Source organism: Anas platyrhynchos, chromosome 3 (assembly GCF_047663525.1).
Source record: "Anas platyrhynchos isolate ZD024472 breed Pekin duck chromosome 3, IASCAAS_PekinDuck_T2T, whole genome shotgun sequence".
In the NCBI taxonomy this organism is placed as follows: domain Eukaryota; kingdom Metazoa; phylum Chordata; class Aves; order Anseriformes; family Anatidae; genus Anas; species Anas platyrhynchos.
The window spans coordinates 79,252,138-79,276,499 of NC_092589.1; the positions used below are offsets into that span (position 1 = coordinate 79,252,138).

General features: G+C 41.6%; 2 protein-coding genes across 11 annotated transcripts in view; one reads left to right on the forward strand and one right to left on the reverse strand.

Moving 5' to 3' along the window:
* KLHL32 (kelch like family member 32) overlaps window positions 1-2,383 on the reverse strand; it is a 121,862-nt gene extending 119,479 nt beyond the window's left edge. For 4 of the 10 annotated variants that reach the window (XM_038177071.2, XM_038177076.2, XM_038177066.2 and 1 more), the window contains exon 1: window positions 1,961-2,110. The gene's annotated coding sequence lies outside the window, so the exon portion shown is untranslated. Of the gene's footprint in view, window positions 1-1,601; window positions 1,811-1,960 lie in introns of those variants that run through there. The other 6 variants (XM_038177072.2, XM_038177067.2, XM_038177068.2 and 3 more) reach the window with 4 other exon arrangements.
* Window positions 2,384-18,242: 15,859 nt separating this feature from the next.
* On the forward strand, window positions 18,243-23,220 carry NDUFAF4 (NADH:ubiquinone oxidoreductase complex assembly factor 4). Its single transcript, XM_027454826.3, has 3 exons — window positions 18,243-18,438; window positions 18,753-18,850; window positions 21,163-23,220. The coding sequence occupies exons 1-3, from the start codon at window positions 18,312-18,314 to the stop codon at window positions 21,457-21,459; spliced, it is 522 nt and encodes a 173-aa protein (XP_027310627.1). The 5' UTR covers window positions 18,243-18,311; the 3' UTR covers window positions 21,460-23,220.
* Window positions 23,221-24,362: the final 1,142 nt, after the last annotated feature.

Below are 24,362 nucleotides of genomic sequence, written 5' to 3' on the forward strand. Positions count from 1 at the left end.
CTCCAGATAAGTCCAGCTCGCTTCACTTTGTGAGGACCAACTGAAGAACAGGCCTGTACAAGCCTGAGTTTCCATCTGCTACAAGTGTTTCAACCATACTTCTCCTTATTGTGAGCTGCAGATTTATTGGTCCCCTTATTACTAACAGAACGATCAAAAGGTAATAAAACAAAACAAAAACCTCTTCCTTGACATTATTCAAGCATTTTATTTTCATTAATTCAAATCCCAAGCCAAATTCACTTATACATGTAGCAATATACAGCCTTTTTAACAGGAGTTGCCATCTCAAACACAGCTGCTCATGCCCTTCTTACAGGGCAGACAGACCCAAAAAGATTACAGCTCAGTTCATAGGTGCCAGGGAATCTCAAGTTTGTTGTCTGAGGAAAAACTCTACATTTTCTGTTCAGGGCCAATTCAAAGTCCAGACACTTCTGAGCTTGCTTTCAAAAGCAAATCTCAGAAATTTAGTTTTTGCATACACATCTTTACTTTTAGAATATCACACGGTTTTCTAGCAGTAAAGACAATGCTTAGCATGATATTCTGGGTGGTTCATTTAGTATGCTAATTTATGAAGTGTCAAATAAATAGCACCTCAGTTTCCACATTGAAATTCCATTCCTTAAAAGCACTTCCTTGCTCTTAGGACTGAATGCAAGACATACCTGCAAATCTAACTGGATCATTTCAGAAGAAACCCAGATGCCACTTCTTCCCCTCTACTGTTCCCCCTTTTAAATATTAGAAGTACTATTTTCCCCACATCTGCCAAATCAATATATATCCAAACACACATTTTCTCCATGCATACTTATACAGCAAGAAACGGGGACTTTTGTTGCTCATATGCACTATAAATCACAACCCTAATGATATTTTTATCAACAGTGTGAGCACCTAAGAGAATCTTATGTTTAAGAGGTGTTAATTGGTATGACTGCATTATTTTTAGTGCCCTACTAAAGCGAGAGCTCTTTATTCTGGAGCAGTCTCTCGCAGTACCCATACCTCGCTTCTTACCTCATACATAATAACTGCAAAGTGCTTTGCAGATACTGTCAAATTATTCACGATCCAAAACGCAGACAAAAGATGAAAGGAATTCTCCTGGAATACTTTCAGTGTTAAGCAGAAAATTCTCTATTCATTTGCAAACTGGCACATAACAGGGGGATCATACTGAGTAGCTACATACCGGTAGATCTTTAAGCAATTGCGATTACCATATGATTTGCTCAGCGTATCGCTCGATTTCTGGAAGTTTTAGGTAAATAATAAACTTTGTTTCTGGATGAAAACCTCCAACCAGTTGGTGAGCACCCTGCGGAGGCCTTGCCCCTGCCAACACAAGCGGGTCCCAGAGTAATCCTTCACCCTCGGTGCCACCCCTAGCAGCGTCGCGGCCTCTGGGGCTAATTTTTAATGACTAAATGAATGCTGCCCTTAGTATTTATTTATGCAAGTGAGACTAACTCCAACCCGCTTCAGAGACGTTCTCCTACACCTTACAAAACCAGGGGCATTTATAACAAGCTGCAAGGTCTGATTTTGGTGTTTTTATTAGGTGTATGCGCCCTACTCGCCCGGCTCCTCACCTGCAGCTTCCCTCGCCGTGCCGCTCCGAGCCGCAGCCCCCAGCCAGCGGGGCGATGTGGCGCATTTAAGCAGCAGAGAGGAGCACGAAGAGCTCGGCTCAGGGGCTGCAGGTCCGGAGAGGGCTCCTTACCCGGCTCAGCACGGCATCCTGCTCTGCCCGGCTCGGATCCCCACCTCTTCCATCTCGCCCCGACCCCGCAGGACCCAAGCCGAGGAGGGCGCCCCAGGGGCGGGCGGTGCTGCTTGATCCGTCCCCGTGGCAACAACCAAACGCACACCCCCCCCTCACCCTCACCACCGCCACCCCGGCTCCCCGGGCACCTCCAAAACCCCGGCTGGGTGCCGGCCGCCGGCTCACCTCGCGGCAGGTGCCTCCCAGCCCGCTCCGACGGCGGCGGCGGGGCGAGGGGTAGACGAGGCCGCCGAGCCGCAGAGCCGCCGGGCCGCCTGTGCGGCTCTGCCCGAGCGGGAGGAGCCTGCCCGCGCCGCCCCGCGCCGCCCCGCACCGCCCAGCGCCCGCGGCCGCCGAGCCCCCGCCGAGCCCGGGGCGGGTGGGCCGCACCTGAGCGGGAGCAGTCGGGATCCTGCCGCCGGTTCCCGGCCGCTGACCTCGCTCCCGGGGCCGCCAGCCGCAGCTGTGGAGCGGGAGGAGGCCCGGCAGAGCCCCTGGCGTAGCCCCAGGTGTAAAAGCGGCACGCTGTGGTCTTTTCCTTTGTATTTTTCCCCCAGATGCTGTCTGTGGGGGGACACAGTAGCAGGCTTTGCAGTGAGGCTCGATAATGCTCAGCAGTTTTTCTTGCCTCTTGAAACTGAGGTGGTAGGAGCTTTTCTCCCCCTACCCTCTGACTGATCTCATGGTCGTGAAGAACCTTCTACACACCAGAAAATAAATAATAATAATAATAATAATAAAGCAAAATAATTAATGAATAGTGAGCCACTCTTAAAATTCGGCAAGAGCAGACATGGCTGTACTGCTATTTGAATAATTCCACTATTTAAATAATTGTTTGGAGCAGCTCGAGTTTTAAGCAGAGTTCACATCCTGCCACTGGATTTTTTTAGGAGTCAGTTCTTGTTTTCTCAGCTGTATGGTTAATACAAAAAAAATAATAATAATAAAAAAAAAAAAGTAGATCCCCAAAATCTCTGCCTCCATTTCCAATATACTTGCCTACTAAATTGTATGTGTATGTAGCATCACAGGAGTTCAAGCCTTTTTCAGCTGACAATGCCCAAAACATTTCTCAGAGTCTGGGCCTTTAGCTAAGCCTGACAGATGAGTTGTTCTACTTTGAGGTGGCCACTAAAGGGATCTAAAAAAAAACAAAACAAAACAAACAAACAAAAAAAAACATAATAAAAAATAAACCCAATTCCTCCTCTGCAGAGCAGACAGTGAAAGCTGCAAAGTCCATTCAGAGAGTGCACAGCACCAGATGCTGAGTATGACGCCTTTTGTGCCGTGTGCTGTTTCAAAACAGAGGCATAAAGACAAGGCCACTGCTTCTTATCTGGGCTGGTTAACTCATGTGCAATGCAAAGCTGTTGTGGCCACATTACCAGGGCTATTTTGCTCTGTGTCAGCTTAAACATGTCCACACCTTGCTGCACTGCACAGTGTGGACGTGACAATGTTACGTGATGAACAGTCTCCCTGTACTCAGTCCCTTCTGAGCACATGTGCCTAGAAACACAGCAGGAACTGGAGTGCCAGAGTTGCAGGAGGCAGAGTGCTGGTGGCAGAGGTGAGCAAAATGGGAGCAGAGGGCAACTGACTGGCCTCTGAGGGGCTGAAAAATTATTCCAAGGCAGGCAGTGCTTTGCCTCTGCCCCTGAAGTGGCTACACGGAGAAAGCACAGGTAAGAACATCCAGGTAGCAGTGAGGTGCTGACCTTTTAATGCCTTTCAACAAAATACAAGATTCAATTAGTGAGAGCAGTCTGAAGCAGCCACAGACGTTGACAACTTACACATATTTTATAGGTCACTTCCTATCCTGTCCATCAGCAGCTAATATATTTGGATTAGTTGTATCAATGTCTTTGCCTCTGTTAAAGAATTGGTGTATGCAGAATTTTCATATATGCCTTTTTTCAAAGATTACAAAATAACGCTCTGCCATTTGATAGTAAAGCTCAGCTGTAGAGGATGACTGAGGAGCATATACATGTACATGGGTTAGGAACAGCATTAAATATCTTGACATTAGCGGTGGAAATTATTCTCAAACTAACCTGCCAGTCTCAGAATAACATGAAGAAATGTGCTACTGTGTCTGATGAGATGGAGGGTCACAAAAAGAAATTAATATCTTCTTCAGATACCACAGTCTCACTGAAAAAAAAAATAATACAGGAAGAAAAAGCCAGTGTTTTTTCTCAGTTTCAAAGTACTGTGAGAATTTAAGAAAAGAAGTGGAAATGGCAAATACACAGAACACAAACTTCTGATTCAAAACAAATTTGTTGTCTCTGGATAATTTCCTTCATGGGCTAAAGGAAATGGTGAAAACAAGAAGATCCTGGTGGAACCCATTCTATTCTATATATAGTCTATTCTCAGCAATTTAGCAATCTCACAAATGTGTCTCAGGATACTGGTAAATGGAGTGAATTTAAAACTTCTTAGTTAGTGGGCTTTGTGGATCAGCAACAGCCCTCCTTCAGCGATGAGAAACAGCAGCTTCAGTGTCTATAAAAGCAAACAAGATTTATGATTGAGTTAGATATTTTGTATTGGATATTTTGTTCTGCATTAAGTTGCAGTAGATGTGGTTTGGAATTTCCAAACCCTATGAACAGATCTTACAGTAGATTTTATTATATGCATATCAATAATACCAATAGTTTTTTGTGTGTGTGTGTGCAAAGACACCTGACAAACTGCTGGCACTGAAATGAGCTAATTGACTATTTTAGAAGCCATAGCACCCGTGAGAGCTATAAACCAGCAGCCTATACTGACCTTAAAAAAAAATAGAATATGTCACGTTGCTGCCAGCCATGTTCAGGATCTCCACGTCCACACTCATTTAAAGGCCTGACATGAACAACTGCTAAAAAAAGAATCTTCTTATTGATTTCCAGTATGTGCTCACTTAAAGCCAGTCAATAAGTAAGAACTTATTCAAAGAGTGGAATTGCACTATGGCTATTGAAAGCTGGGAGCGAGACAGAACACGATTCTGTGTAACAGGGAAATGGAATGGATTTATGGGTTATATCTTCTCTCAAGAGCAATCGTGAATTGCAGCTTCTGCCATCTACAAAGTACATGACTGCTAGAGACAAAAAAAAATGTCTTGTAGACAGAAAAATAAACTTGTCAGGCTCTTTTATTCTATATACATATATAAGTTTATACTGCTACAAATATACTCCCTTAGATATTTTTTATAAGTCTGACTTCAAAGATTGGCATCAATGTAATTTCTTTATCACTGCAACATATGGCAGTCTTCCCTGCTGCCAAAACATGGCCATGTTTCAGCCTCAGGGTACAGCTGGGTTGAACTTAAAACTGAGACTGTTTTCAAACATAGATCCAGAATTTTATTTTACTCCTTCTGACACCATAAAGGAAAAGTAAACTCAAAATTCCATCTCCGTGCTGGCACTGGAGCCTCCATGAACACCACAGTGCCTAGTGGCACTAGTTGGTAGCAGAAGGAAAAAAAAAGTTTTACCCAACCATGCTAGGAAGAGTATTTTCCCTGTAGTTTTTTGATAACATTTAAAATGACAAATAGCCAGTACTGTCTCAGGATCATATGTCACTCACCTATCTACACTGAAGACTTCTTCAGATCCCAGCCTGGATTTGGAAGATTCTGAATCTCATGGTGATTTATGGTGAGTTTCCTGCATAACCACAAATTACAGGAATCTATTCTTGTGCAATCAATGTAAAACTGTCTGTTCTCAGAGGCTCTTTACAACTCATCCATGCTTAATCCATAATTTCCTCTTTGCAAAGCTGAATGTAAACCTGCTCTACTAGTACATTACCTCAACATTCTGAAAATCGGCCAGATAGACATAGCCAAATCCTAGTTATATTTGAAAGTATACCAAATACCACCATTTTGAGTAAAATAAAGCACTACACTAAATTCTGAGTAGGTTGCTCAGCTGAGCATTTTCCAGATCACATGGCAATACCACAATCATATAAAGCAACCAAACAGAACAAGGGTCCAACATCAACAAACAAAAAAAAAAAAAAAAAAAAAAAGGAAAAAATGTGTGTGTATGTGTGTGTGTGTGCAATCTTATTCTCCAACCTTGCAGCTAGGGCTAGAAGAATCACAGAATCACAGAATTTCTAGGTTGGAAGAGACCTCAAGATCATCGAGTCCAACCTCTGACCTAACGCTAACAGTCCCCACTAAACCATATCCCTAAGCTCTACATCTAAACGTCTTTTAAAGACTTCCAGGGATGGTAAGAAAACCCCTATGTGCCTCAGGTTTCCTGCTTATTGGGTGGAGCTGGCAAACATCAATTGCATGACAGCACCCGCATACAAGAAGCCCAGTAGGCACAAGAAAACAGGTAAGGGAGTAACTATTCCCTTCCCAATAGTAGATATATTAATAGTAGTGTTAGCTATAACATTGGAGATGTCTAGGTTAGTGCATTGACCTGGTTCTTTTGGAACAGATTTAGTTGGATGCAGTGACATTCCTTACTGAAAGAACGAGGTGTCCTGATGGGTAGTAGGATGCTAAAGGTCCTGTTTTGATCCTTATGATGCTTCCCTTGATGTGCATGTTGTCCTGAATGCAACTCTAGATGCAGCACTTAACATTTGCAGAAAGGAAAAAAGGAAGAAAAGACAAGAAACTAATGAAACGGTTCTCTAACCAACCCATATAGTACTGTTGACAGGTAAAGTGCTGGCCACTGAAAGTTAACATTTTTTGTTGCTGTTCCTCCATCTATCTCCCTTTTCTAGATCCCCCCTCCTCCAAAAGAGAAAGTTGTTTTTTTTTTTTTTTTTAAAAATACACATCCTCAATGCCAAAGACAAGTTTGGCATGGCTCAGGCTGAGGCTGCCTTAAACAAAATCATTCTCTGCTTCTGAACTGTTGAAATCAAAATAGGCTGGCATGTTAAATGTGACAATCCACAGCTTTTATTTCTGTGAAGTAGGAGGTGTATTTCTAGCATCAAGCAAGCATATTTCATTGCTCTGAAACTGTAGTCTAGAGAAGCTAAACTGTAGTAATAGAGCAGCACCACTTAGCATGGGACTGCTCCAAGAGCATCTGGAGGCTCTGCTGTCTGAGAAGTCCCATGCCAGGGGTAAAGGATGACAGTATGGTTGGCAGGGGTAGAAACCAGAGGAAAATGGTCAGGAAGAGGGAGAGAGACATAAACTATGGCAGGAAGAGATTCCCCAAGTAATGGTGGATGTAGATGTACTACAGATACCAGTGATAGGAGGTCTCAACTAATTCAAGCACCTCAATGTCTGGTCTGAGACCCCTGCACTTTGCAGCTCCTCCCAGGTTGTACACTGGAAGCAGAAGACAATCTAGTTGACAGCTTGAAGTTGAAATCTTTAGTCTCCCAAAGCCTACCTGTGCTCATGTGCACAACTGGTGGTGTATCAGTGGAGGGCAGAGGTTTTGTGCTCATGCTGGTAGCAAAAGCAGGTCAGACCAAAGATTTGCCTAACACAGTGAGAATGAATCCTCGCAGGTTGATTTTCCAGTGCTTAACTCTTCAGTTAAGGAACGGTAGAACTGGATAAGTTAGTTTCTGGACCAGCTAGTTTCCTAACAGGAATCTGTTGTAATAGAAAGCAATTTTTAACAAGGTAATTGGCAATAGAAGGTGAATGCAAGTTCCACATCTGAAAATTAGTTTGGTTTGCATTTCATATGTATACCAGTAGGGACGAGGTGTTGACTGTAACATATATTCTTTTGTATAAATTTGCCACGTTTTGTCTATTTGCATTCTCCTCATTATGTTGCCACTGAGGTATCTGAGGGCTGCAAGAGCCACTCTAGCATGTCTCCGACAGGGTATTCTGTTCCTTTCTCTTCCATCTGTATAATTGCCCCACAGACGTGAGATTCGGGTGCAGTTCTCTGATGGGTTTATGTTTGCTTCCTCAACAATTTGTTAGGCTGGTTAGGCTGCATGTGTGGTGGGCTGTAATCTCACCTGCCATTGGGATCATGATAAAGGACAAGAAGCAGCACTCCATACACCAAATACTAGGTGGACTGCTTACTCCACATGGCACAAGACTTGCCTTATCTTGATTTAGGTATGCTAAATGTTACTCCATCCAGTATATGTGGGAATAGGTATGTGTGTATGTATTTGGAGCTGAACTTTCAATATATATCTCAGTTCATAACTGAAGGATTTTTAGCAGGGACACTAACCTACAACATGCCTCTTTTTATCACTACCAAAAAAAAAAAAAAAAAAAATCAGAGAGAAAAAAAAATACAAATAAAGCATGAATGGAATTCACAGAGTGACAGCTGACAACTATCTGGAGTTCAGATGAAGCCTGTTGAGTTCATTTGGGATAAAGACACCCACAGACATGGCATTAAACCTCAAAATTAAAACACAATGAAATACCTTCACGTCAACAAACAGCATCAAATACTGCAATATGGAGAAGTAGTGCCTTGTTTCAGGTGCTCTCTATCAGCTAGTCTGGAGCCTCTCTTACAGATGGTTCTTAGTCTCTCATAGGTGTGCCTGCATTTGTTGCCACATAAAAAGGGTTTAAAAGTATGTTCCTACCTGTAGGGTTCCATAAAATTGAGCACACACTATTAGATTGCAGCCTTAAATTGCTCCTGTTAAGCACGCAAAAAAAAAAAAAAAAGATGCTTGGACGTAGCTTCAGGATGACAGATTCCACTCTGGCAACCAGGCACCTCGTGCATGTTGTCTGCTCAAACAGATAGCAAGTCCTAACAGCACGAAGGGTACTAAAAGGTAAGAAGGCATCTAACTTTAAAGAGATGTGCTTCTGATCTAGGAAGAAGTCTAAATTCTATTTAAGGTTAGTAGGAGTGATAATCTACTTCCATTCCAGGTACAGTTAAATACCTTTTTTTTTTTTTTTTTTCCACCCGAAACAATAGAAGTCATTGCTCAGATCACCCAGCAGAATGACAGGACTGGAGTGGAAATTGAACAATCTGGTCTGAAGCCAGGATTTGGCTGGGGGGTAGCTCTGTGCAGCTGAGAGAAATCGACAAAAAGCAGCAGGGAGGGAGACAGTTCATGGAAGTTATTACAGGAAACATTTGGCTTGTGACAGCAGGGGCTGTAGATGACAACAGGCCTTCCTCTTCATAAAAGCAACAAGGGACTGTGTGTGTGTCTGTGCATGTGTGTAAATGATGTCTGTTGGGGGCCTGAAACCGTGAGCGTGGAAACTGTCTCCTGTCTCCTGCTGTGCTCAGAAAAAATGGGGTTGTCTGTATGTTGCTTGAAAGGAACAGGACTCAGATGAGCCAGATTCCTTCAGAAAAGCAGTTGAAGCCATCATCTGGTTCTCCTAATGGAAGCAACCTGCAAAGTCAGCCCTATTGGATAAGAGTCTAGCACTAGAACAAATACTGTTGCCATTCAACTCAGTCTCCAGGAGCAATAAAGAAAACGTAAGTGTGATCCTCTCCGACAAACACAAGTAAGTCATTAATAAAATGGTAAGCTGTAAAAAGTATTGATGTTCAAACTTTACAGTGTTTAGCTCTTATTAAGGAAAAAGGAACACGTTTTCACAATTTTTCTCTATTTTTCATAATACCTTTTCCTTACACTTCAGCTTATTATATTTTATTCTTTTTAAACTCAATATTTTCAATGTATATAGTTCAATAAAAAAAAATGTATTCAGTTGTGACACAGAAAGAGACAGAACACATCTGAAAAAAAAACTAAATTTTAGCAAGAGGTGTAACTACTGGTTTTAAAACTGCACTGTTACTTTCCACTCCATTTTCTAAACTGTACTAGGAAATGATGGAAGATCCTAAAGTACATATGAATCAGTAGACCAAAAAAAAAAAAAAAAAGGTCCTTTAAAACAGAAAATAATTGCTTTTTTATTGGCATCTGCAACAATATAACCTATACAACATTCATTTTATGAGAATATCCATGCAGAATGTGCTGTAATCTGCTTGTGCTGATCACTGGTATTCTACATTTCAGCACTGGAAGAGAGAGAACAGATTCAAAGATCGATGCTCTTCTGTCTACAGCACAGGCTGTAACTCTGCTCCTGTTCCCCATGCCCAGAGAGGAAATATAATACCTCTATAGAGGGGTAAGAATAAAAAGAAAACACTATATCATTATGGCAATTAACCATTACAAGAGAACCCACATTTTCCAAATGTTAAGGTACTAAAGAACAACAAATAATTTCTCATGTTCCCTCTGATGTCTGAACAGAGGGTAAAAATCAAAGATCTTGTGGGTTTGTGAGGTGGAATTTCCCCTGGTACGAAGAGGAAACTGCCACTAAATGCCTTGCAGGGATCCTTCCTAGAGTCTTGCAAGGGATTTTATGCCAGCATGAAGCTGTCCCATGTCACTGTTGAAGAGAAGCTTAAACCCTACAGAGTTCTTGAGGTGATGCCCAGGAACACTGATTTTGCACTATCCTATGCGTATAGGAAAGTGTGGTTGTTTTGTCTTGATCCTAAAGGTGTCTTACATAAAGAACCCTGCCTTCAAGGAGTCTCAGTAAACCCACATTCATGTACTAAGACATAATGCTGGAGCTTTGAAGCTTGATTATGCCCTTATTATGCAGTCTAAAAATGAACTTTTAGTACCTAAAGGTAGTACCTCTTTAAATAACTTGGGACCTCTTTAATGGTCTATTTTAGTAGCCCCCAGAGCAACCTGACATTTATATATAACACTTATATATTTAGACACTGTATCTCTATATATAATTAGTTAATGGGATTGTTCAGAATTCATCTGTGCCCCACGTGCTTCCCCCAGATTTCTGATGCTGTGGAAAGAGACGCACAAAGGTCTCTCTAACTTTGGTGATGAATTCTTAATACTGGTAGCCACGAGTTGTATCACAGAGCTCTTGTTTCTCTGATGTATTCTCTACCAGGACAACTTGTGTACACCATACACCAGCTCCCAGGGAAATGATAATACACACAAATGAAAAGGAGAAGGCTCAGAAGTTGTAAGGAAGCTCTACTGGAAAACCTATATTGATTGTAATTTATTTATTTATTTATTTATTCATTCATTCATTTTTTGTACTACTGTGCACAAACTATAATATTCAGGAATAATACAAAACTAAGTAATACAACACAGCAGTATTTGTCTCAACTACCTCTTCCTCTGTGGACTAATCAGCCAAACCCCAGACATCGCTTATATACATTAATGGGCACTGCTGTATTAGGTATAGACCAAATCCTTTGTAGTGGGCACTAGTGCTGGTGCAACAGCCATTTTTTCTGCAATACATTGCAATAATTGATATTGACTTATTCCTAAGTCAAATATACATATATATATATATATATAAAATATATTTTATGGTAAATGAAACAACTGGAGAACAGTCAGGGAAAAGTCTGTTTTCCCCTGATCAGCAATATGAGCACATGTAGTCTCAGTGTTTCTAGCAATGGCTCACACAAGCTGTTTCAGAGTAAGATGTAGAACAATGAACCAGCCCAGACAGATGATAACAGTAGATAGTTATGAGAATTTTCCCTTAGGGGGATTTCCTTCCTCAGCCTCACTGGATCAACCCCAAGCATGAGAATTTTTTATCCGTTTCAAATACAAGTTACTGTCTTTTGCCTTGGGTTCCTTCCTATTATTTTCTTTTCTATTTATCCTCTCCTGTATTACTGTTACTGAAGTCTATAGGAGTTTATATGTTAGGTTTTATGATTTTAAGGTAGCCCTTAAACACTTACTATTTAACATACGGAGGCAAGTGAATATAATCACAAATTGAAGGAAAATGTTTGGTTTTGAATCAACAAGACTTGATTATAGTAATCCTAATGGTGGATGCATACCTTATAAAACATAGATGATGGTTTCTCATTTGTTTCTTGGACTAAATGCTAAATTATTATGATGTATTTCTCAAATCATGCTCTGTATCTATCTCATTTTCTGGTAATGCAATGTTACACATTCTGCCTTACTTCAAGGCTTTTACTTAAGAGCTTTTAGGTTGTAACCCTACGGTCACATTTTCTTTGCCCTGCAATCCTGTAGCTTCCCCTAATGAAAGCCTCTTCTACCATTAATGTAGATACACTTGCTTCTTGGAAAGAGGAGTTCTCAGAATTGGTAGAAATGGCTTATGGAAGCAGCTTGGAAAGATGTGTAACTTCAGGACAGTAATCCTCGAAGCTTTGCAGAGCATCCCTTTGGGGTGCCAGGCAGAATTTAGGTACTGTAGATCTAGAAAAATGCAGGTATAGGACAGGGGCTACTTACCCAGCATAACAGTGATTAAGCCACTGCTATATTCTAACTTATTAAACTATCATGACTTCTCCAGCTTTGTAAGACTTGGTTGGAACCGATTTCTATTAGGTGAGAGCTGGTCAGTCTGCAGCTTGAAGTCACAGTGACTTTTGCCCATTCCCTGCTTACAGTCTCTGCACTGACAGAGGGTGGATCTGCTGCTCAGGATCCCTCTGCTCTTCTACTGCCAAAAGCATCAGAATTAAGGGATGGAAAGGCAAACCCATTCGGCTCCCCATCACATAGCGGCAGATTCTAGCCTGTGACATTTTGCTCTTGACTTTTTCAAGTGAATCACCAAGGACTGTCATTTATGTTATCCTATACCAGTCACAGCTGCACAAAAAGAACATGTAATTTTCACAGAAAATACTTAAGTTAGTAATATTAAAGTATTACTTTTTAGCAATAACTAAGATGCATTTGTTTCCACAGGGCATTGTATTGATTTGGGTTGACATTTTTTTAATGTTCTTATAGTTTAAGAGAGTTGCATATCCTGGGTTTTCACTACTTAATTTCATAGTATATCTTCATATATATAACACAAACTGAGTCAGAAAAATGTGAATTTAGCATGTGGAAGAGAACTCTGTGAGTGAAAACAAAGACCATGTTAGTCTTTTGACGAATAACATGGCAAAACAACTCTAATTGCTATAATTAATTAATGACAGTACAAGCCTGCTTCATTCTCAAATATGCTGGCTCCTACTGTACATTTCCAAGTCAAAGTAACCTGTTAATTGAGATTATAATGATTAGATAGGAAAGCTGTTAAAGATGACATCAGGTATACAAAGCCACAGTCAATCAGGAGGATGTAAATGTAACATCTTTGAAATTAAAATTATTCGACAAGGCGCTTGTAACACCTGTGTCAGTGTGTGAGCCTGTAAACGTGGGCTTACTACATTCTCCATGTACTTCATCCAAGTAAGGACTGACAAAAACTCTTTAAATAAAGCACTGCAGCCACCTAGCCTTGAAAAGATGCAACTGTTTAGTAGCTCTCTGATCATAGCCTGGAATTAAGGAAAAGTCTTCCATATATTTCTAGATACTTCAGGAGCCAGTAACAGATGGATCAGTTGAAGCCAAAAACACATAAATTGAATTAAGTAACAGAACAACCAGAAATCACTTAAGGGCAACAGTGATCTAAATGACCATCTTTCCTAAGTACGTCCTTACAAAGTTGCAGGACAGTCATTTTTGCTTGGCTTATAATCAATTCTTGCTAATGCCATGTTCTGTAGTTCATCCTAATGCTGATGAGATAAGGAACAAATGGATCAATGCTCTCATTGTGTTTACTGGGAAACCAGTAATCAGGACAGAGGACTGAATTCCCTGAATTCTAATCGTGTGTGCATTTGCTAGAGCATCCCTTTATATTGCTGTAAGTTATGAACCATCAGCAACAAAAAAAAAAAAAGAGAAAAGAAAAACCAACCAAACAAACAAAACTGTAAATGGTTGAAAACATGGACAGAATCAAATTTAACAGTATACCACTACAGAGAAAGGGATGCTAATTTTCCTCTGCCTTTGACCTCTGGATGTTCCTAGCCCTTACACCACATAGAAAACCTCACCTGCCTTTTCTCAAAAATTCTCAGTTTTGTCCTTATTAGAAGAAAAATCTTATTTCACTGAGATTACCTGCCCATCTGGACTAATGCTTTCCATTCTAAAGAGAGCACAGAAACTTTAATCCTATCTCATAACAAATCAAGTTAGTACCAAACATTCCTATGCTCCCTCATCTAAGGGGAATTTGCATCAGATCCAACAGCCTTCTGATACCACTGAACTACACAAATTAATTTTGGATCCATTTCCCATCCAGATGCAGAACTAACTGAAAACAAAAACTGAAGAAAACACAACATAAAATCAAAACTGGGATGCAAAACTGAAACAAATGATTTAAAGAATGGCCACAAACGTACATTTTATTTTCCAGATGCACAGTAGCTCCAGGAATTTCTCTCTAAGAGGTGTAAAAATATTAAAAAGATAGTGTAGCAGCCTGTGGCACATGCATATTATAGATTCCTATGTTTTCCCTTGATATGTTTGATGCTGTCTACTGTTGACAACAGGCTGCTGGTACAAAATAACTCAGTTTGATTGTCTGTGTAGTTCCCATGGGCTGTTTTGATAGAGAGATACTTGAGGACTGACTTATTTCTTTTGTTATTTTTAAATTCCCTGGAAACATGTGTGTTCCCGGCTCATGAAACATATATCCCATTTGTAAGATTGTTAAAGCTGAACACAGGTAGTTTTTATGCTCTGAGAAACCACACATTCATTTTTTTAATAATTACACTGGCAGATACATTATAGAGAAAGAAATTCCAAGCTCTTGATTTCTGATATTTAATTTCAACATGGTCACACTGGTAAAATACCAAATGACAAAAAAAAAAAAAAAAAAAAAAGGCAGGGGGTATAATTCTCAAATTTTTCTGCTTGCTATACTATAAATGACAGATTCCTGAGAATAAAAGTTTTATACTTCAGATCCTTCCTTATACATAAAAAAGAACAGCCTTGTGTCATCCTCAGTGACAGCAAGTGACAGGCAGAGAATGACATCACTCTTTATTTTTAACCAACTGCCTTCTAGTGAATTTATTTCACTGTCAGTAAATATTACAGCAGCGTTAGTCACATTCAGGCTTTACAGAGACAGAATTGCTCAGAATCACAGAGTTTGACCCAAGAAGCCAGCAGTTCTTTGCTTTTGAAGAGAAAAATCTTTATTTCCAAATTGGGAATAATGGTTTGCCTCCACAGTCGCGTTAGTAAAAATGTCCTAGAGAAATGCTTAAATAGGTGTCAAAGGTTTACAAGCATCAAAGACATCCATGTGAATTTTACCATTACAGCTACACTGGATAGGCTAACCACTTGTAAACATAACCTATGTTATTGAGCACATGATTTGATAAGTCAGCAACTAATCGACTAATGGTACTTAATTAGATATGTCACCAGTCCCAGTCCAATATCTTAAAGAGCTGCTATGCTTCTATGTTCCTGTAATAGCTAATATCACTTAACTTCCCATTATCACTATATGTACAGGGCCTAAAATAGAATCATAGAGTCATTAAGATTGGAAAAGACTTCCAAAATCATCTGGTCCAACCATCCCCCTGCCACCAATATTTCCCACTAGGATCAAGTCAGTAAGTTTATTACCAGAGAATGTAAGTTAAAGACCTGCTTCCACCCTTTAACAGATATTGAGAGTCTAAACCTGATTGCTTTTCCTCATCCACCAGCTAGTCTTTCAACTTTCCTCTGAGAAGAACACTGACACTCCTCATGCAGTATGCAAGCAGTCCACAGCCATAACAACTATCGCATCAGTGATGTTATCACCAAATAATGCTACTACCAGTAGAAGACCAAGTTTTGAAAAACAAAGTTTCATACGCGCACACGAGTAAGCACAACTAGATGGATGCAAGGGCAAGCAATGTGCATTTTCCTCCTAAAAATGAACAATTAAGTTGTGTCTCTTCATTGTCCCTTGAAACATTCCTTCTCCAAGTCACTTGATTCAGGCAATTACTGCCACACATGAAGAGACTGCAAAAAGCACATAAACAAGTTAAAAGCATAAAACAATTATTGGCTAATTCACACAACAGCCAGGATTAATGAGCCACTAATTTCCTTTTCTGCTTTGGTAAGGCACCTTTGGAGTCTTTGTTGACCAGGCAGTCAGCAGTCAGGTGAAGAAGGGCCAGCCTTCATTTTTTCTTCCAACAGGCTCACGCTTGGTGTTGCTGTTTCTGTCTTCCTTTTTCTCTCAGAAAATCCTCTGTCTTTTCATGCTTACATTTTTCCTCTTGAATCTTTAATCTGCTGATTCCCTTTCAAAAATTTTACCTCTGTCTCCAATTTTACCCTTCTTATCTTGCATGGTTCAATACTAAATACTTTCTCACGGCTCTTTCTTTCACAGTTTAGCAGTTTTCCCAGAAGTCTGGGCTGCATCAAAATGAGGCCTCCAGTCTGAAAGAGAGAGACTGCACCCTGGTGAGAATAGCGTAACCCCAAAATTGTGAACAATACTAAGGAATAAGTCTTGTCGTTTCCATTTAGGGTATATGTTCTAGATGATATCTGTTTATGAAATAATCTGCTGCCAGTAACGTGTTTAAAAGGAAATACTATTGTGATGGTTTAAAACCAGTGGGTACCTTAGTAGCACCGTGCTGCTCCCTCACTCCCCCTCCTCAAAAGGACAGAGGGAGAAAATACTATTAAAAACAGCTCATGGGTTGAGATTAGGACAGGGAGATTACTCTTCAATTACTGTCACAGGCGAAACAGACTCAGCATAAGGGAGATTAGTGTAATTTATTGCCAACTACTAACAGACTAGAGCAGTGAGAACTAAAAGCCAACTAAAAGCACCTTCCCCCTAATCCACTCCCTTCTACCTCCTCCCCCCAAGCAGCTCAGGGAAATGGGGGCTGTGGTCAGTCCCTAATGCTTCATCTCCACCACTCCTGCACGGACCCTCTCTGCCCCTGCTCCCCGTGGGGTCCCTCCCACGGGATGCCGTCCTACTGGAACTGAGCCTGTGGGGGCTGCCCAAAGGCAGCAGCTCTTCAAGCACTGCTCCCACACGGCTCCGTCCCACGGGGTCCATCCATCCCCCAGGAGCAAACTGCTCCAGCACAGGTCCCCCATGGGTGGGCAGCAGCTCCTCCCAGGCCCCCTGCTCCTGCGTGGGCTCCTCTCCACAGGCTGCAGCTCCAGCCTGGGGCCTGCTCCTGCGGGGGCTCTCCATGGGCTGCAGCCTCCACCAGGCCACATCCACCTGCTCCACTGGGGGCTCCACCGGGGGCTCCTCCATGGGCTGCAGAGTGGAGATCTGCTCCATGTGGCACCCAAGGGCTGCAGGGGGACAGCCTGCTCCTCTCTCCCAGCTGCTTTGGCACAGTGTTTTGTTTTTTTTTTTCCCTTTCTTCAATCTGCTCTACCAGAAGCCCAACCAGCAGGGCCCCCTAGCTCGGCTGTGGTCAGCAGCGACCAGGTCCCCTTTGGAGCCAGCTGTAGCTGGCTCGGCTCTGACATGGGGCAGCTGCTGGGCTCTGCTCATAGAGGCCACCCCTGCAGCCTGGCTGCTACCAAAATCTTGCCATATGAGCCCAATACAACATTAAGAGGAACAACATCCCTAAATACTTCCATGTTACTATTACTGAAGTAAAAACTTACAACGAGGAAAAAAAAAAGAGCAAGACATCAGCACAGCAGCTACTGGAACAGAAAGTAGGGGTGACAATTTATGTGAGGACACACATTGAGCACAACAGGTGGTGGCACATGGTAACACTGTATCTGGAAGCTAAAAGGTATGGAAAACCACACAGATAATGTTTATACATTGAACTGCCATCTCAGCCTTGTTGTTGGGGTCACTTGGTCCATCTATAAGCCCATGAGTGATGAAGTACAGCTTTTTGCTGTAGATAACATGCACGTACCAGACCCAGATTTTACTCTGGACTCACTGCGGTTTCCTAAAAAAACTTATTGCACATAACCCTGCTTATAAACCAAGTGAATACAATTAGAAAATAACGGATCTAAAAGCCACCTGTCGGCCAGCACCCCCTACACCTCACGCCAAAACGATAGAAACCGATTGAAAAGGGATTGAAAAGGCTGCGTGCAGCAAACCCTGGGCGAGCCTGCCACCTTGAGGACATCCCCCGGCAGAAACCCCACGGCCCCCGCTCTCAGCAGCGCCGGGCGAAGGCGCAGCCGAGGAGGAGCCCCAAAAACCCCCAGGGGCACGGCAGGACCCAGCTGCCCCCCGCCGACATGGCGGCGAGCCAGCGTCCCGGGGCAACGCTGAGAGGACACCGCGCTGGCGGAAAGCACCGTGAAAGAAACACCCAAACACCTCTTTATCTCTTTATTTATTTTATTTGCTTGTTTATTTATTTATTTGGTTATAGTTGCCCGACATGAACCCACGACCCCAGCGCAGGCTTCCCGCGCACCGCCATTTGCCCTTCCTGCCCGGCCGCCCCGCCCAGCAGCGGCGGCGTCGCGCCAGCACTCTGCGCATGCGCAGCGCACCTCCCCCACCGCTGTGCGCAGGCGCGGGGCCGTCCCGGCGGCGGCGGCGGCGGCGGCGATGGGCGGGCGGTTGGTCCGCGCGTTGCGGGCGTTCAACTTGGAGAGCCGGGCCCACCGCGAGATCAGCAAGGAGAAGCCCACGCCCGCGCCGCGCCACCCCACCGCCCGCCTGGACGCGCTGACCGGTGGGTGCCGGCCCCGCCGGGGCGGCCGGGCGAGGAGCCGGGGCCGCGGTGACATTGAGAGCGGGGCCGCGCGCGGGGCATGCCGGGAGCTGTAGTCGGCGGCCGTCGCTGGGGCCGTTGCTAGGGGCGGTTGCTAGGGGCGGTGAGAAAATGGCGGCCGCCGAGGGGCTGAGGGAAGGGAAGGGAGGGGAAGGGAAGGGAAGGGAAGGGAAGGGAAGGGAAGGGAAGGGAAGGGAAGGGAGAGGCACAGTACTTTTCTCCCTTTCCTCAAGTGTTTTTTTTTTTTTTCCTGCTCTTCTCCATGCTGCCTGTAGAGCACCCGGCGATCCGCGAGAAGGTGTACAGCAAGGACGACAGGCTGCTCACCTTGTTGAAAGACGTTTATGTTGAGTCTAGAGATCTGCCGGGGCAGGTGAGCACTGCTCGCTGTCGGAGGCACACGAGCATCAGCGTTGTGGTTTTCAAACTCAGTGCAAATCCTACCAGACTTATACTTTTCAAGACAAATGAACATTTTTTCAATATTTTTTTTTTAAGAAAAAACCTTCAGCTAGTGCTTAGATGCTACCCTTTTGACAGATAAATGCAGTATTTCATTGCTTAGTTATATATCAGTAGTACAGACTGACTATCTATCTTGATCATGTGTCAGGCTGTGGTTATCCAACCTACATGACCCCTTTTTAACATCACTTTGGTGGTTTGTTTTTCACTTAAGTTCCCACTGGTGCTTCATCCAATGCAGAAGGGCAGCTGGCCAGCCTTTTGGAAAGATGCAGTTTGCTAGAGATGTCCCATAGATTTCTTAGAAGAAAAGAGATTGGGACTAATGTGGAGGCATGGATGTGGTAGAGGATAAAGACACTAACACTTTTCCGGAGTCTTTAACAACTGGTGTTAATGTTGTCTTGTGCAGAGCCTTTTTCTTACGTGGCTCAGGAACTGCCCTAGCTGTGTTTTTCTTGTATAGTCTTTGGACTGTACGGTTATCCATTTCCTCATTACTAACGGCTGCACTCTTTAACTTGGAAAACAAGATATATGCCTTCCAGTAACTCGCAAACTGGTACCCGGTCTCTTCTTTTCCACCTCATTATGTTATGGCTTCTGCTTTTTACCGGTTGCATTATTGGACCATTTTATTCTAGCTCTTCCGTTTAGCAATAAAAGTTTTGTAGTTGTCTAGCAATAAAACTTCCAAGTCTTTCTGATATTCCACATCCAGAGTACCTTCTATTCAAAACTAAAATATCTTAAAATTCAGTCACTCCCTGGAGCTTCTGAGTAATCTTATTCCTTGATTTTCATAAGAGAAGTTAGTATGCTAATTTTGAAGTGCTGAAGGTCTAATTCTAGTATCTTTAAACGCTTCCATTTGTAAGTCTGTCAAGTGAAAGATTTGAGGAAAAGCCACAAGTGGAAATCTTAGTGCTTGGTTCTGCACCTACTGCGAGGTTGTTACCACATAAGGCTTGCTCTTGTGGTGTGTCATTTGAGGTTGTTAGGAAGAGCATGATTAATGAGTCCACTGAGGCTTGTGGGCAAAGCTTCATCCAAAAACTTTCTTCTTGTCTTGATTTTCTTTTAAAAACCTCGTGCATCATTTACATATAAAATAAATATACATGTGTGTATTTGCATATATTTTATACATATATATTTTATGTGTATATATATATATATGAAATATATTTTTTCTGTATGTAAATATACATATACGTATATTTTGCATGTAAAGTTACTTGGAAAACTACTGGCTTTCAGTTCTGAAGGGGCAGATACCTAGAGATATATCATTTAATTAAGACTTGAAAAATTGTTCATTATATTAGCATAATTTTAGAAGGAAATAGAAAGAAAGGGAAGGTCGGTAGCATTGTCAAGCAGTCTGTAGTTTAGAAGCAGGCAGTTACAGATGCTGCAGCATCCTCATCAGTTTTCTCAGCATATGGGTTAGTACAATGCCTGGGGTAATCGGTGGACTCTGATAACTTTAAAAGCACTTCTTAAGAAAGGTTTTCATTGTGCCTCTTTGCAGTGTTATTCACTGGTGAAGCCTTAATAAAAGGCAGTATGGGGAAGGTACAGCTGGTTTCTAAATAACTTGGAAAAGGAAATATGAATGGACTTGAGAGAAGAGACCTCGTGTCTGAGTGCTGCAGTAGTCATGCAAATTAAATTGCATATGATGATGCAAAATAGTTTCCTCTTTGTCCAGAAAATCTTGTTCTATAGACTGAGCAAAAGAGGTGGTGTCTTTTAGTTGCAAAACTAAAACCTGAAAATGAAAGGGGAAGAGAATATATGGAAAGGATTTCCAATGGTATCAGAAGGTTACCAGTTTTTAGTGTGATTTTTTCCTTCCTCTCCCCACCACCATGAAATGATACCGAATATTAGGTTATCTGCATTTATATTTAGCTGCCAAAATGTGTAGTTTGACTTGTACGAAGGGCTGCTGAGTCTGTACAACACGCAGACTGTAATGGATTGTAGGTTTTCATAATGTGGGTGGGGGCTGGCCCTCCTATATAGAATGGCTGTGAAACAACTGGCTCTAATCTGTGTGATATTAAGAAGTGAGGGTGGCCAAGCATTTTAATGCTGTAAAAATGGGGAAAGCTAACAGGAGATGCCATGTTTGGGGAGATTGTTTAGCTGCTACAGTATACATAGTAAACAGAACTGCTGTTAAGCTCTCTTTGTTTTCCTTCCCACAATTAGGTAAAGGTTGGAGGTGGTGAACATGTTCCGTGTAAACACGAGGAAAAGAGAATTACAAAACTAGGTCAATTTGAACATCTAGATATTAAGAAAGTTACCAAAGGCAAAATTTCCATTGTGGAGGCTCTGATGCTTCTTAATAATCATAAACTTCATCCTAAGATATGGACTGCAGAGAAAATAGCAGTGGAATACAGTCTGGAACTGACAGAAGTCAACTCTCTCCTGGAATTCTTCATTCCTTTTACTATGAAGGAATTTCCTAAAGAAACAAGAAAAGCTATAAAACCAACATAAAATAATTACCAAAACCTTGTGTGATCTTCCTTGTGTCTTGGTTTTACTCATGAGTATATTTGGTATCTGAAAAGAGTTGGTAACGTCATCCAACAAGGCTGCTTTCTTATACTAAGAAGAAGTATTCAAGCAATTCCATTCTGTATGTTATGGCTTCAGATAAATGCAGCAATTATAGGATACGGTTTGTAAAGCAGAGTTTAACTACTATGTTGTGTGAGAGCCTGTCACATGTTTCTGATTATCATGTTCATATGTTATCAATTCAGTTGAAATATATAAATACTATTTAGAAATTTGACTTAAAACAAGCAAACGACAGCAACAACAACAACAACAACAACAAAAACAGATCACCTTTCTTAACAGAATTCGTGGCCTTCAGCTAAATCAGTGCTCTGTGTGTATTATCTTTGTAGTTCTTGTTAAAATGTTCTTTGAAGGTCTCACTTTCAAGATGTATGCATATACAAGCAGCTGTATTTCTTGCATGTAAAAGCTGAATGTTATTTATATTTTACGAAGAGGATTAACCAGACGAAGATTTGGGAAATTCATCTGTGTCGAAATAAAAAGAAGGTGAATAGCAAGGCCTCTTCCTGATGCTGGAACAGCAGTAGCTGGTTGATATGTACCCACTTTTCCACTCCATTCCGATTTTGGTTAAATATCTGTACCTCACCAGGTACTGTCTGTCAGCCAGGGAGTTTGTAAAGAGCGAAGATCTGTTATCACGGCATTCTGTAGCACCTGCTGTATGAGAAGCAATGGCTTGTGTAATTAATAGGTACCAATTACATGCAATTGTATCTACTAATTGGACCTACTTATGGAAGATCTATTAATGTCCACCTGTCATGTTATAATGCCCTTTTTCTCCTATGGAGGCCTTCTGTGATTTATCCAACTGCAGGCTTAGGTCAATCGGTGTTCACCGATGATAAATTTTCCACGTTCCCACATCAAACAGCATCCTTTACCACTGTTAGTAAAGGCAGTCACAGACTGAAGTAACTTGATACTGTGGCTGTCTGGGTCTGTGTGGGTAAGAAGTTGTGCACTGAGGACTGACCAGTGAAAATGGGTTCGTGCTGTCCAATAACTCTAGGAAAGGAGGGGGAAGGGATCATTGGAATTTGTATTTAAAGTACATTGCGTTTGCCTTTCTTTAAAAATAAGTGTTATTTTTGTGTGATACTAATGTTCCTAATGCCCATCACCAAAGGAGTTAAATGTAACTGCAGTGTAACTTCCTTTTCAACAACTCTGCCAAGTCTTTGGCTTCTGACTGGTAATTATCTTACCAAGAAGATCATCACCTTTGTGACTTTGCAGCAAAATTCTTGACGCTTCTCCGTGATGTAACAAGGTATTACGGTATAGTTTACAATAGTATATCCAAGGTTTTGCTTTATTCACTTCTAAAGTACATATTGCTGTACACTAGTGAAAGATATGTGAAAATGCTAATTTATTAGTCTTTGGATGTGTGGATTGGTGATGGCCTTGTTCTCTTCCTGTAACTTCATAAGGACAGAGCTGCACTGAAACTAATGTGCCTTCTGAGTGGTGAACCACATTTTTATTTATTTTCCACAAAATACCCTTTTATAACAGAAATACTTTGTGTAGTGTTTGACTTCTTCTTGGTGTAGTATTTAAGGTAGTAATCAGAACAGCTGTGGAATGCATTTGGTACATGTGCTTTTTTGTTGTTGGAAACCCCGTGATTTCCTTCTTTAAAGAAACCAGTTAACAATGCCCCTTGACTGACTTGGTACCAATTTTGTTATTTTCTTTACACTTTTTTTTTTTTGTCCATGTCCCTTTCCATGGCTTTTTGGCTCTCAGCTTTAGGAAGAGGTGTTTTTCAAGCAAATGTTTTCAAGAGATAATTACTGGACAATTTGTGGGAAACTGCCATACAGGTTTCTGGGAATCTTACATGGAAAATTTTTCATGCATCATTGCCATACATGTGGTGTGCCAAATTTAAAATGTTTTTGTCCACCATATAGAATTACTAAATTTGGTAAGGAACAACCTGCACCACTCAAACTGCAGATATAAAATGTATAGTAAACATCTCCCTTACAGGCTTACAAAACTAATACTTAATTTCTAGCTGAGATGACACATAGTTAACAAGCTTCTTAATATGTGGCATTTTAACGCTATATGCGGCATGAAAACACTAGCTTTCCAAAGTGTTTGAAAAGGTTTGTCACTGAGTAAAGCTAGGAACGTCTTAGGAACTGAGAACATCTGAGTACACATTACAGGCAGAGCCTCATTTGGAAAGGAGGGTTGAATTCCTGGTGAGGTGTGAAATTGAATATCCACAGGGGAAGTTCCAGCAGATACTCTGGCTTCCAGGCTTAAATTTTCCCAAAAATGCCTATTCAGTGGGATACTATTTGATCACTTATCTATGTTTTCTGGGACATGAGTCAATTTGGTACATCCTTTCATCTAGCTTCATTCTGTAATGAAGTCTGCATTTCCAGTTTTCTCCAGCTAGTCTTGGCCTGTTCCTGTGAAAACTACTCAGCTGCACTGTTTGCTTTTCACTAGCTCAACCTACAAATGTAGGTTGTAATCTGCCCTCACCGTCTCAACAACCTGTTTTATTTCAGCAGAGTGGTATCTTGCTTTCCAGGAGAAGCACATCTGCAGATGTAAAGATGAGAGAACTGAGCAAATGTTTTACTCTAGAGAACTTATGAATAGGAGAAATTTTCAAAAGGGATGTAGCTTTTCATATATTTTCAGAATTTGTCCTCAGATATTTTAAACTAAATAGAATCATAGAATATCCTGAGTTGGAAGGGACCCACAAGGATCATTGAGTCCAACTCCTGGGTCCCCAACAGACCACCTATGAATCAGACCATGTATCAGAG

What these genes read in the sequence shown, in the direction of transcription:
- NDUFAF4 (XM_027454826.3), top strand. Translation starts at nt 18,312, where the DNA reads ATGGGCGGGCGGTTGGTCCGCGCGTTGCGGGCGTTCAACTTGGAGAGC. An exon ending in CCGCCTGGACGCGCTGACCG is followed by an intron (nt 18,439 to 18,752) that starts GTGGGTGCCGGC and finishes TGCTGCCTGTAG; the next exon opens with AGCACCCGGCGATCCGCGAG. An exon ending in CTAGAGATCTGCCGGGGCAG is followed by an intron (nt 18,851 to 21,162) that starts GTGAGCACTGCT and finishes TCCCACAATTAG; the next exon opens with GTAAAGGTTGGAGGTGGTGA.